This window comes from Gallinula chloropus, assembly GCF_964237585.1.
Source record: "Gallinula chloropus genome assembly, chromosome: 1".
Taxonomy (NCBI): Eukaryota; Metazoa; Chordata; class Aves; order Gruiformes; family Rallidae; genus Gallinula; species Gallinula chloropus.
Window position 1 is genome coordinate 26,236,371 of NC_140085.1, and position 12,892 is coordinate 26,249,262.

Genomic DNA, 12,892 nt, shown 5'->3' on the forward strand with positions numbered 1-12,892 from the left:
AATAAATAAAATAATCATTCTGGCCTACAACCCTGATGTATATATTGTAATTCTAAACTATTCTTTGTATTATAGTATTCCTTCAAAAACAAACCAGAGCTCACACTTGAGAAAAGCCTTACCACACCTCAGATAAAAGGACTGAAGAGGAGATGAAAAAAAAGTGAGGGAAAGAAGCTCAAGAGGAATACTGCAAATGAGAAGTGTAAGAGTAGAAATATTCTACATAGCTTAGGGAATAGCACAAGATAACACATGGAAAAGACAGAAAAGAAAATGCACATGACAATTGCAGAAAGTAATATACTGTGACCTGTTGCAGGAAAGAAACAAAACCAGCTTGTGGGACAGTCCCATCACAGGGGCTGTGGCTACAAGAGCCACACAGGGTGGGACAGAACACACAAAGAAACCAGAGTCTCTCCAACTTCTAGTACCTTCTCCCCAAACTTTACAACATGAGTAGTACTACGTGCCTAGCCTTACCTCACTGGCAGACAACATCACAAGTGGTCATAGTTTACATTAAACCCCCATTCTCTAGGTCAAAACCCAAATGCTGCTTTCCATCTTCAGTGATATCTTTAACAATTAAGCAGTATTTAAAAGATATCGGGTCCCTCTAATCTGTTGTTCGCACTGTAAGTTTTATCATCTCCTTTGTTTGGTGGGGCTGGGATAGGGAGGGATGAAAGACAAGTGGCAGGGGAAGGGAGAAGACACCAGTGCCCAACACTACTCAGTTTGTGTTTTCTTCTCTTTGCCAGCAACTCAGTTTCCACAGACAGCCACAGTCCAGTGACAGCCAATACCTGACGGACAGCTTCACAAAGCACTGGTTTCACATGGACACTGGCTGTGCTATCCCTTTCATTCCCACAGCTCCCTTCCTAAGTGATGAGTATGCAGCACTGCCTTGCAAAACAGAGCCTAGACTATGGCTTGTCAGTAATTTCATGTATCACAGCTGGCAGTGTATTATTCTGAAGCACATATCAAGACTCTTCACTTGGCAGCTCTTAACCGATATAAAAAATTCCACCAGTAACAGCCAATGGAACAGCCAGCAAAATTTCATCTCTTCTTCCATGACTCCAGGAGTCACCATAACATTGCCAAAACTGATAAACACTAGTTTTTGAGCAGTTTGCAGGCAACACTTCTTCCTCCTCCCCTAGCCAGTTCTCCACACACGGCCTGATAGCATCAGGCTCTGAAAATGAAACACCACAGTGAGTGGGCAGGAAAAAGAAACAAACCCAAACAAAACCCCAAGTGATTCTGTGCAGCTCTCCTTGGCTACTGGGGGCTGCTACTTGCTCTAAAGCATCCACTGCTGCTAGTAACTTTTGATGACATGGAGAACCCTTCCTTCCCCTAATCTTGCCCTGTTAAACTCATCAATAATTTTGTATAACACAAAAACCAGAGCTTCCTGCTCCCACCTAACCATTGTAAAATGGTAGATTATTATTTATACAAAAAAGCTGACTTGAGGAAATATTTCTCGAGGTATGTTCTGTGTTCTAAACCTCATGAAAGTTTTGTATTCTTTATTATTGCCCTAATATGGCCATCTTTGCATTCATCCTGTAGAAAACATTGAACATATCAAAACAACTGAGTGCAGCAGAGAACTAACAGTGATCGTGTCACCTTGCTGACCTTGACATAGGTATTTTTTTTCAGCTCCTAAATTAACTCTCACATACAGAGGGAGAGAGATACAGGAAATATTGAGGTTACAAGTATGTGAATAGAAACTGACTCACCACAGTCCTTTGCTTGTTGGGCAGGAAGACTCTAACAATAGGCTTCTGTGGAGACTTCGGGTTATTCCGTGACATATCAGCAGGGTTTTGATAAACTGAAAGGGATGAAGGTGCTACAGAGAGGCTAGAGGAGGAAGATGATGCAACTGTGTCCGTTGAAGCTGAACTGGAGACAGAGAAATCCGTTCCATTCCCCATGGATTCCAGTAACTGCTGTTCTCTCTGCTGTAGAGCATCTAGTTTGCTGGTGTACTCTTCATAGGCCTGTGAAGGAAGAGCAGGTGTTGTAATGATGTAGTAGCCTCAGACAAAACCAGAAGTCTAAGCTCAGAACAAACACAAAGCAAAACACATTCTGAACTTATTCAAACTTCCCAGGAATATGAACAAAATGGTCTGGTTGCGTTTTTCAGTAGGACACACAGAAGAAATGGCTTTCAACTTATTACGATAAACCTCCTGAACCAACAACTAATTTTTAAGAGATTAAATGGATAAGTGAATAAAAGAAATCATAAATCACAGTTTCAAAGCACCTGCACTAAACAGTCTAATTCAAAGCTACTTTAAAGACTACATCAATCTTTAACAAATGTTGTCAGCTGCAATGCCAAATTACTGTGCCACAGCTAAATTTATCATTCTGTTGGAATGACAGCTAAATACATCTAATGCAATAATTTAGAGAAAGCTGAAATCTGCTTTTTACCATTTCCATCTGACAGCTCACCTAGCTCATTGTTCACCATCCTTCACCTCTGGCACTATCCTTTCGTACCAGATAGTACAAAAAAACCCAACTTTATCTCAGTTCAAACACAACTAAGTTTACTCTGTTAGTGTCATCCATAAACACGTAAAAGTGATCCTTTGAAAGAATTTAACACCTGTATGAGCCTAATTTGTATTTTCCACTAAGTTTAGGCAAAACCTGATTCTGCATTGACAAAAAAAAATCAGAGATTAAATCTGCCCATTAAGTTTTAATATGTGTACCCAAGTTAAAGATTAGTGCCAAACTCTATAATACAAATATGTAATCAGTATATATTTTTGTTTAAAATTTGTTTCTATTAACTTTGTAACAAGAAATGTTTGATCTGTAGCCAAGTATCAGAATTATTTCTTCAGCATGTAAATTAGTACAGAGTATCTTCAAGTATCTGAGTCAGTTAGGGAAGGTATGTTTCATGCTACGTAAGCACATCAGTGGTAACCAAGGACGTGTTAAATCTTTACAGATGCCAAGCAACGAAGATGGAACAAACTGAACATCTAAGCAGTAGGGGAACAGAATTTTTTACTTAGTTCTCCAGCAAGACCAAGATTGATGCCAAGCTGCCTAAGTTTTCAATGCCACAAAGGATATTTATGTTTGGGAAAGATTTTGTCATTATTTTTGCTTTCATCAAATTTTCTGTTCATAACATGTTGCTATAGGAGAATTGAACTGACCAAAAAAGCCTGTAGGGTCTACATTGGGGAGGGGGGCTGTGTGGAAGTTAAGAGAAAAAATAATCAGCAGTAATAATAAACATTATATTTTACTATTAATTTATTTCTCTGGGTTGTATGTTCAAATTGACCAAACCCGGTTTCGGCATTTAAACAGTGGCTGACCCTTCCCTTTCTATGAAGCTTCAGCATACCCCAAGACAGGTTTGTGTTTTCAAAATTCATGTGACCATTCCCACAGCGTTAACAAAGACAGCAATAACTTGACAGTGAGGATGAAGAAAGAAAAAGCATTTTAAAGAATGTTACTGAACACAACAATTTCAGAATTCTAGATTTTATGGGTGCCATTTTTAACAAATGGATGCTGAGTAGCAGGAAACTGAGGACTACTCTCTATTTCTTTTACAAACTGGGGATGTTTAGCATTTCATGAATAGATCTCAAACTCATAGCCTTAAAACATTTTTACTCTAGCCCAATTCTACTGTCAAAAGTAAATTCAAAGGTTACACAATTATAAATAAGAACATTTTTTGACTGTACAGCAACACAAGTGTGTCTCCCCTACTTCCAGGATCAACTTTTCATGTAAATTCCAGTAAAAGCTCCATGCGTCAAGAATTATTTTCAGTAAACAAAAGTTAAGAACCATAAACTGTTACCATTTCACCAATACTTTTCTAAATACTAACTTCCTTTTCTCATGAACATTGCAAAATATTATTTGAACACATGCAACATTACATTACTTCCGGATACTTGTTCCTTCACAAAATTACACACATCTTTCAAAATACTCAATCCTACAATGTTTACACTGGCAGCTTAATCTGTCACTAATGCAAACTCAAAGTCAAATGATTTATCTTATGAGAATAAACAACGAGCACGGAAAGCTTGGGGCTGTTTTAGGCTTTGGGTTCTATAACACTAAATTCTGCATGAAAACCTCTATTTTGTATGGATACAAAAGCATGTAAGTATTACACTATTAGCCATGTCACAGCAGAAGATCCCTTAATAAAACATAATGGAAGTAAGAGATGCACCAGTAGACTTTAAATACATTTTTCTCTTTTAAAAAAATAAATAAATCCTTTTAATACAAAAGGAACAGTACATGCAGCAGAAACAGAAATTTTCCACTAAAATCCCATTGTCACAAAGATTAAGCACTTTAGTGAGACACTGTTTTCAGCTGATGACTAGCACAGCCAACAGCAACAAGTCAAGACCTAGAATTATCCCATGGAGGTAAATTGAAAGGGTGTTACAACAGCAAAGCTGACCTATGGCAAGTATTTCTGCCCAAAATGAAGATTATGCCCCAGAGCTGTCCTGCAGCAGCATGGCCATATTAGCAAACTAGAAGGTTTGCACAGTTGTTGATGCAAGTTAATCAAGGCTTTCTGGGTCATCTATAAGGTTTATTTTTAACACCGTTTTTCAAAAGCAAAATTTTAAATTAAGTTAGTACAGTATCTACAGAGTGAAGAAGATTAAGCTGAATATTCAAGCAATTCATTATTTTAAAGGCATTTCAGAAAGTTTTATGAAATCTAGAAAGAAGTCCATCCAGTTTACATATTCCCACTAAGGACTAATGCTATACAAACCCCCCTCACTTAAATCTTGCTTCCACTTTGATATACAATCACAGGAGAAAAAAGAAAAACAACAAAAGCTGACTGGAAGTCATCCAGTCCACACTGGTTTAATACAGAGCTAATTTTTATGTTCAATCAGGTTACTCAGGGCCTTGCAAAAGAAAGTTTTGAAAGTTCTGAAGGATGGAGACTCCACAGCTTCTGGGCAACCGATTCCAGGGCTCACAAACCACTCTCATGGTGAAGAACTTTTCTCTTATGAAATTCACTTGCCATTTGTGGCATCGCCTCTTCCCCTTTTGCTGTGCACGTCTGAAAAGAGACTGACCCTCTCTTTAGGTTGCAAGAACTTCCACATCACTCCTCAGCCTTCTCCATGCTACACACCAGCCCAGGCCAACGCAGTCACACAAGTTCTGAGAAGACAGGTGTGTAGTTAGCACAGAGGGACCTGCTAATGCAGCCCAGCCTGTGGTTTCCTGCTCTTCCTGTAAGGGTGAGCAACTCCACAGCTCAGCCTGTTGCTCACCAGCACTCCCCAGTACTTTTCCTGCCACCTGCCTGCGCTGATGGGCAGCCACCTTGTCGCTGGTGCAAGATGTTGCATTTGCCTTTGTTGTTGTGCTGCTTCTTCTCATGAGGCTTCTGTTCTTCAGCTCCCCCAGCTCGTTTGTTACTTGCCAAAAATAACATACGTTATCCTCAACAAATTTGTCTGTTCTATTGCTACAGGGCTCCTAATTTAGTGTGAACTTACAGTATTTCACAAAGTTAAAGGAAAATATGTATTTTAAGAGCTATTAGATTCTAATTGGCACATCTTGTCAATCTACATGTAATTCTATGCCTATCTAAACCAGAAAAAAATTAATTTTAATTATACTGCGTATCAGTGGTGCCCAGTGACAGGACAAGGGGCAATGGGCACAAACTGGAACACAGGAAATTCTGTCTCAGTATAAGGAAAAACTTCTTCCCTGCACGGGTAACAGAGCAGTGGGACAGGCTGCCCAGTGAGGCTGTGGAGTCTGAATCTTTGGAGACATTCAAAACCCACCTGGACACAATCCCATGCAACCTGCTGTAGGTGATCCTGCTTTGGCAGGGGGGTCGGACTCCAGAGGTCCCTTCTAACCCCTGCCCTTCTGTGATCAGTACCTATGCATATCCCATAATGCAGTCTCACACACGTGAGAATACTCTTAAGGCTTCAACTAAGAAAAATGTGTAAAGGCCTGGTAAACTGCCTAGTCCATCTAAAGTCAGCATGTTTACGTACAATGTGTATACATGCCATAATACAACTGCTGCTCACTCAGGAACAGCACAGTTAAAGTTGCAACCTATCAAGAAAATAAAAACTGACCTCAGAAGTCAACAAAATCTGCCTGGTGTTAGACAGATGCACCAACAGAGTTCTGTTGACAAGATGATGACAGGATTTTACTCAAAAATACATATATTTTTGTATTACACATAATTTATATTTGAAATTTCCTTTCTTGGGCCATACCCAGGCTATACATTCTAGTAATAACATCCAAGGAAACAAAAATAACAAATTAAATATTTAAAAAAAATAATAATCTGGGACAAAACCAACCAGGAAAAGATGGTTTCTCCTTCTCCCAGCATCCTACCACAGCTGGTTAGAAACTTGGTCTAAACTCAAGCAGACCAACTGGTTTTACCATGCCCTCTCCCTTCCTCTCTGAATTTTAGATCTTATCCACACATTGCAAGACTCTTAAAAGCCTAAACTATGGTTTCCTTGTCTTTGAAACTGAGATCGTGTTTCTATTTAAAAGACAACTGACCTTTTAGGCTGTTGATCAAATGCAAATCCCACTAAGTTAGACGGGAGCTGAAGATAGACAGTAACATACGTCAGGATTTCTTCATTTAGTAAGACTCCTAAATCTGTACTTAGTCTAACTTTAGACACTCCAGTTTTGGTCCAACATATTTGATCAGCATCTGTTAGGAGCCTGGTAAAAATTAATCTGAATTTCCCCAGAGAATCATCGTGATTCCCAGTGCCTAGACCCAGTGTTCCCATTTTCCTGGAATCCCAAACACGCTCTGAAACAACCTGAGATTCAGCTTTAAGATCCATTTTAGACTGCATTTGCCTGCTGTTGCAATAAGCATACTTTAGATCAGCAAAGAGGTAATCTTCTTTAATTAATTAATTTGACCTCCTGTGTGGATTCTTCAGATACACAAGAATAAAGAATTAAATACTCTCCTCAAATTCAACAACCAAACTCTCAATAACAGCAACAGCAAGGCCTCTGAATAAAATACATTTAATAGTTCAGAAAAAGAGAGGGGGGGAGGATTAAAAATCACAGTAGTTGGGGACAAACATACCTCTACCCTCACGCTTCTCATTTCAAATTGCTTCCAAGAGTAGGAGTAGGAAAGAGGAAGATTCCTTCAAGACAATATTAGAAAGCCGAGTTTTAAAATTTATTTGGATACCACTATCATTCTTTCTATGCATCTGTATGCTGTTTTATTTTGTGTGGAGTCTGAAAAAAAAATACAACAGAAAAAAGAAAAAGCAGGCAGCCTACTCCTATACCATTAACTGAAGTAACCTACAGGTTCAGGATGCAGCTTTACACCACAGGCAGAACTGTTTACGTGCAAATGGGCTAATACTGTCCTATTAAGTTCTCACAGATGAAGTGTGGATAGATGATACCGTACACGTAACTATGAGACAAGAAGGACAGACAATGCATTCTGGAAGTTTAAATAGGCAAGACCTCCCTGAACAGTCCTTAGGAATCTGGGAAGGCTCACAAATCTGATGATGCCAGTTCAGCACCATCTTTCTAAGTTGGAGCTGACTGCTCTTGGCCAGTCTGGATACGTACAACTCATTTCCATTTGTAAATACTGTGGCCAAAGCTAAGTTGAAATGATCAGATCTCCTTTCCCTAACTTAGGTTATACTTTTCAACAGTGCTTTGTTAGTAGAGGCCAAAACCAATTAATTTTGACAGCTATTATAGAAGAATATGCAACTGCATATTTTAACCACTTTTGCTAAGTGAAGCCCAGCTTTCCCCAGTATCATAACACTAGACTTCTTTGCAATAAAGATTTCCAATATTTACAATGCTTAGACAAACTTTAAGGAAAGGGTTTTTCCACAGTGAATCACAAATTGTGTATTTTGGGAAACAGCACTTCAAGGACAGATATAATGCACTAAGAAATTATGTGGGAAGACAAAAATCGTTGATGTTTTCAGCTGCTGTGATACAGAACACTTCCAAAAAGGCTGGTAAAACCTTCCAAGGAGAGCCTGCAGCTTGTTTTCCAGAAGAAAAGAAAAATGTTATTAGTGATATTTCTGCATCTACTGAACCAAGCATTCACTGCAAATATTTGACAGTAATTTCCAGGCATCTGGTAGATATAAGATGCATGCTCACAGACAGGGGATGGGAGAAGTTCGGGAGGATTACCTAAGAAAAGAATTTTAGCTACAATATATTTGTATATTATAACAGAGCCATTATTTACTAATTTATTCTATTTCTTCCAGACAGAACAAACAGAAGTTTTTCTTGTAATCATATCAAAGAACATGGATAAGATTCCTGAAGCTATTACAAGTTACAGAAATTAAAAGAAATGTGTGGTTTAAGACAAATGTTCTTTTGTTTCTTCTGTACATTCTGATCCCTTCCCCTGTACCTCACACACACACACTCGGAGGGTTCTCTGCAGCTTTGGTCTCTTTCCTCAGCCCCTACTCTCCTGCCTGTAGGGGACAGAGCAAAGCTACCTGCTGCCCTCCCAGCTCCTAGACAACTGCAACCGAAAGAGCCACCCAGGCTTTGCTGGCACCAGTCCCTGTGCTCTACAGTCACCTTTTTAAGGCCATCACTGAGGAGTGACGGATCAAGGTGGGAACATACCTCTGAATCCTCCCTTGAAGGAATAATTACATATATGGTGAATTCAACATAGCACGGTCAATCACTTCTGATATTTCAAGAAATCCATCCCTCTTTCAAAGTCAATGATGAATCCTGAAATGATGGCTGTGACAAGAGCTGTCAGTTTTAAAGTTCTTTTGATGTAAAACGCATTGAATTCCACCAGAACTTAAAAAAAAAGAAGTCTGCTACAAGAAAAACGTTTTGTCTTCTTACTCTCAGATGAATACAGAAACAGAAGCTTGTTAGCTTCTATTTTCTTGAACACCTACAAAGCATAAAAACCTTTTTATTTATGAGGTGTATGTTTTATATTCAATGTACAAATAACTACTACATCTTTTGAATGTTCAATTTTCACAATTCATTTTCTTGTTCAATTCTTCAGCTTTTAGATGCTTGTTTCTCTCCCCCAAACCTTTCCTTTCCACTTTTAATTAAATGCAGTTTTGTCGCCAGGTTGAACCACAACTTCACCTGACAAGTCCACAGGGGCAGCTCTAACACAGGCCAGAAGCCAGCATACAGGGTGGGTATGAAACAAGGAATATAAAGCCAGAATGGAATACAAAAGAACCAAACAAATCTTATTGTACCGAAACTCTACACACCAGAAGATGGATGGATAGCTGTCAAACTTCTCCTAAGTATACAAAAAGCCAGGGTTTTACAGAAAGCATTACAATAACAAACGAGATGTTGACAACAGTGAAAGCCAATACAGGTGAAAGCAAGACTGTTCATTTGCAGATACTAGCAATTAGCTTCAGCTAATTCCAACTTTTGCTAAAAGAAGCAGACAACATGCCTGCTAATAGCACTCGAGAAAGATGATCAACAGGCACAATCTACAGAAGTCCTTAGGATGTAAGATTTTATGTAAGATGCCAAGAGATCAGAGCAGTGGAAGGAAGCAGAGGGAAGGGTGATGCAGTCCAGGTAACAAGACTAGCAAACTTACACAGATTCTGGGTAAAAGCAGAGCAACATTGGATTTAACAGTCAGAAATGAGACTTCAGCAAAAAAAAGCCAAACACAGAAGTCAGAAGAGGATGGACAGAGCCTAAGTTCCATTCCATTCTTGTTCAACCACTTTGGAGCAGGACACAAAACAGAGCGTCAAGACCTAGACACATCCTAGGCACAAGCTCTTGAGCAGAAAGAGGGCTCATGCGCCCAAGTTGGTGATAGTGGCCAGGTGCAGAACTGAGCAACAGGCCCAGTGTGGCAGAGCAGCTCTGTACATCAGGAGTTTGGCATTTCTAGTGGGTGTCAGACAGATGAGTTACCCATTGAACCACTTGAGCTACCCACATGTATTCAACACACGCCTGTTCTTTTTATTCGTATCAAAAGGATTGTTTTTTTCTGCATTTCCTACAAGCAAACCTAGAAGTTCTTCCACACATTACCATACTACATTCAGAGCTTCTTACACAGAGCTTTGTCCTTTCAAGGCAAAAGCAGTGAAAAATGTGGGAAATGCACAGAAAGGATGCACCAGACATCTGCTGCTGGGTTGAGATGAACAGTCAAGGGTAGGCAGCAATCTTCCTTCTGACTCTTATCAGGTACTCTGTAATGTATTTCTTCTTTTTCTTTCCCTCACACTTTAGTTCTACCCCCGGAATTCTACACACTAAACAAATTACAGGTCTGGAGCATTTAATCCTATTCAATCCATCCATCTGAAGATGACATAACTTAAGCTTAAAACCATTTGAGAACAAAGTTATTCTCCTCCCTCACCCCATTTTCTAGGTTCTTGGCTCAGAGCTGAGAACTCTTCCCTTTCCCTAACCTTAACCACAGCTTTGGGGCTCATTGGAACTCATCATCATGACCAAGTTCAAACTACTAACTGGATGGCAAACTAATCCAACAAAACGAAAATATTTTCTTCCCATGTTAGTGACTGGAAGTGGCTCAGCCACTACTGGTACTGCAGATACCCAAAGAAAGGAAGCAGAGGAACCACAGAGCAAAGAGCTGGGAAAAGCAAGGCTTTTTATTTCAATGACAGCAGGCACCTTCCACAGGATCCACTGTCTCACGGGATAACTCAACTAAAAAAACAGAAACCCAACCACTTCCACCTTCCTCCCAATGGCTTTACTGCTCCCGTGTCAGTACCAGCACCACTTGTCACAAGTGATGCTTCAAGATCCAGCAGAACTCACTGCAGCAGTGCAAAGCCCTGCTCTGCCTTGCAGGGCTTCTCTGTCATGCTGATGAGCCAGAGTTGCAGATTCATCCCAGCAGCATGCAGAACCACACAACTTGCAAATCTACTTGAAGTTTGTTTGCAGACACTGACTATTTCAGACTTACCATACTCTTCACACTGCCGTAATAATCTCCTAGTCCATATTCACAAGGGCAAATGCCCTCCTCACTATCAACGAGCTAGTGAATAATCAAAAAGCTTCCAGTGTAGGGATCTCAGTTTTATTTGAGACACAAGCAAGTGACACACAGGTGTAATGAAATAATTTCACTACCTGAAATCCGGATTTAGTACAGATTATGCTCATTATTATTGCAATTTAATATACAATCTAATGAAATGAACACACATATGGCAATATTAAATTCAGACATGGCTTATGTGAAAACAAAGGTGTGTTTATATACCACTGAGTGGTTAAAATAGTGATTAGCACTCCTTCAATACTCCCATTTCACATTAGCAATAAGTAAAGCAACTATAGAGGACCTCATTTGACCTTAATTGTTAAGGACATTATGTCAACATTTGTATAATCAAGCCAGTGCCCTGCTCTGACATATTAAGATAAAAGCTAGAAGTACCTCAAATAATGAGATCTTTACTTTTAATTACCCAGTGCCTTTAGGCTGCAATTACACTTTAAAGGACTGCAAAAGAAGTCTGGTTGACCTCCAGTTATTTCAATACTTGAGACAACCAAGAAAAGGGCAGGGTTTGGAGCAAGCCATACCCATTTGACTCCTAATAGATGTAACTTATGCGTGACGCCTTTTTTTATGCTCTTAATGGTCCTAGTCATCACAGCTGTATGAATCTGTTGTGATGAAAGAATAGAGAACTGTAATTTGTAGTTAGTGCACAAATTAAACATAGCTTAAAAAAACCCTACTCTATTCTACAATTCTACATATTTAAAAAGTTCCCTTCTACAAACACCATTTTCTGGATTCTATATTATTTTTCAAAGAGAAAAAAGTGAAGCCAACTGCTTTAAAGGCAATGTCAGCATTCTTTTCACATGTATGGGTATATATTTGCTTTTAACAACAGAGCATGCCGCCTTCTATTACACACACACACACACACACACACACACACACACACACACACACACACACAATCTTCCCCCCTGCATCCAAAGAGAATGCTTTATGTCACCTGCACCAACATAACCATTAGATCATATCACTGATCTTGCCCTAGTGATGTGTAGCAGGGTCCCATACAGCCCCTCTCCATCTCCAGTGAAAGTCAAGTTTCTAACACAAGGAGAGTATTTTCTTTTTTACCACAGGTATTCTCAGCTTTAGCATAAGATGCTTCATATAAGATTAAGAAAACACACCATTAATCTGACAGCATTCATTTGAATGCCAACTTACCTCTAAATATATCGATGGTGGGTTATGTTCTCCTCCAAATTTGTCTAGCAGTGCCTCTATATGTTCTTGCGTTAATTTAATCATCTGTTTGATATTCCACACCTAAAACAGAAAATTAAACTTTATTTAATCAAAAGGAGCCTAGAGAGTCTGTCCTAAACCAAAATACATTGTATTGACATTTAATAACAGAAGTCCATTACAAACGTATTTTAGTCATCACTAGAAGAGTGAACAGAGCTACCACGTTCATCCACTGTAAGACACAGCATACATCTGAGATAAACAGAGAAAAATTACATTTAGTTTTAAAATTCATGAGCCATTGAATAAAAAACTTCTAAGAACAATTATTTTTCCTGTTTATCAAACCCACACTATTTTCCTTGCAAGACTTTGCAACATGATTTCTACAGTACTGCAAAGTTTAGTGAAGGAGTTCTTCTACTAAACCTTAAGCAGCCTGTACAAACAACATTCACA

The 12,892-nt window shown here is 39.1% G+C and overlaps 1 protein-coding gene across 3 annotated transcripts in view; it reads right to left on the bottom strand.

The window, feature by feature from the left end:
• Positions 1-12,892, bottom strand: part of BRAF (B-Raf proto-oncogene, serine/threonine kinase) — a gene marked incomplete at both ends in the record, with an annotated part of 69,590 nt that overhangs the window by 41,066 nt on the left and 15,632 nt on the right. For all 3 annotated transcript variants that reach the window (XM_084279218.1, XM_084279217.1, XM_084279216.1), the window contains 2 exons: positions 1,773-2,036; positions 12,410-12,511. In XM_084279218.1, coding sequence (XP_084135344.1) covers positions 1,773-2,036; positions 12,410-12,511 — 366 coding nt within the window. The remainder of the gene's footprint in view (positions 1-1,772; positions 2,037-12,409; positions 12,512-12,892) is intronic.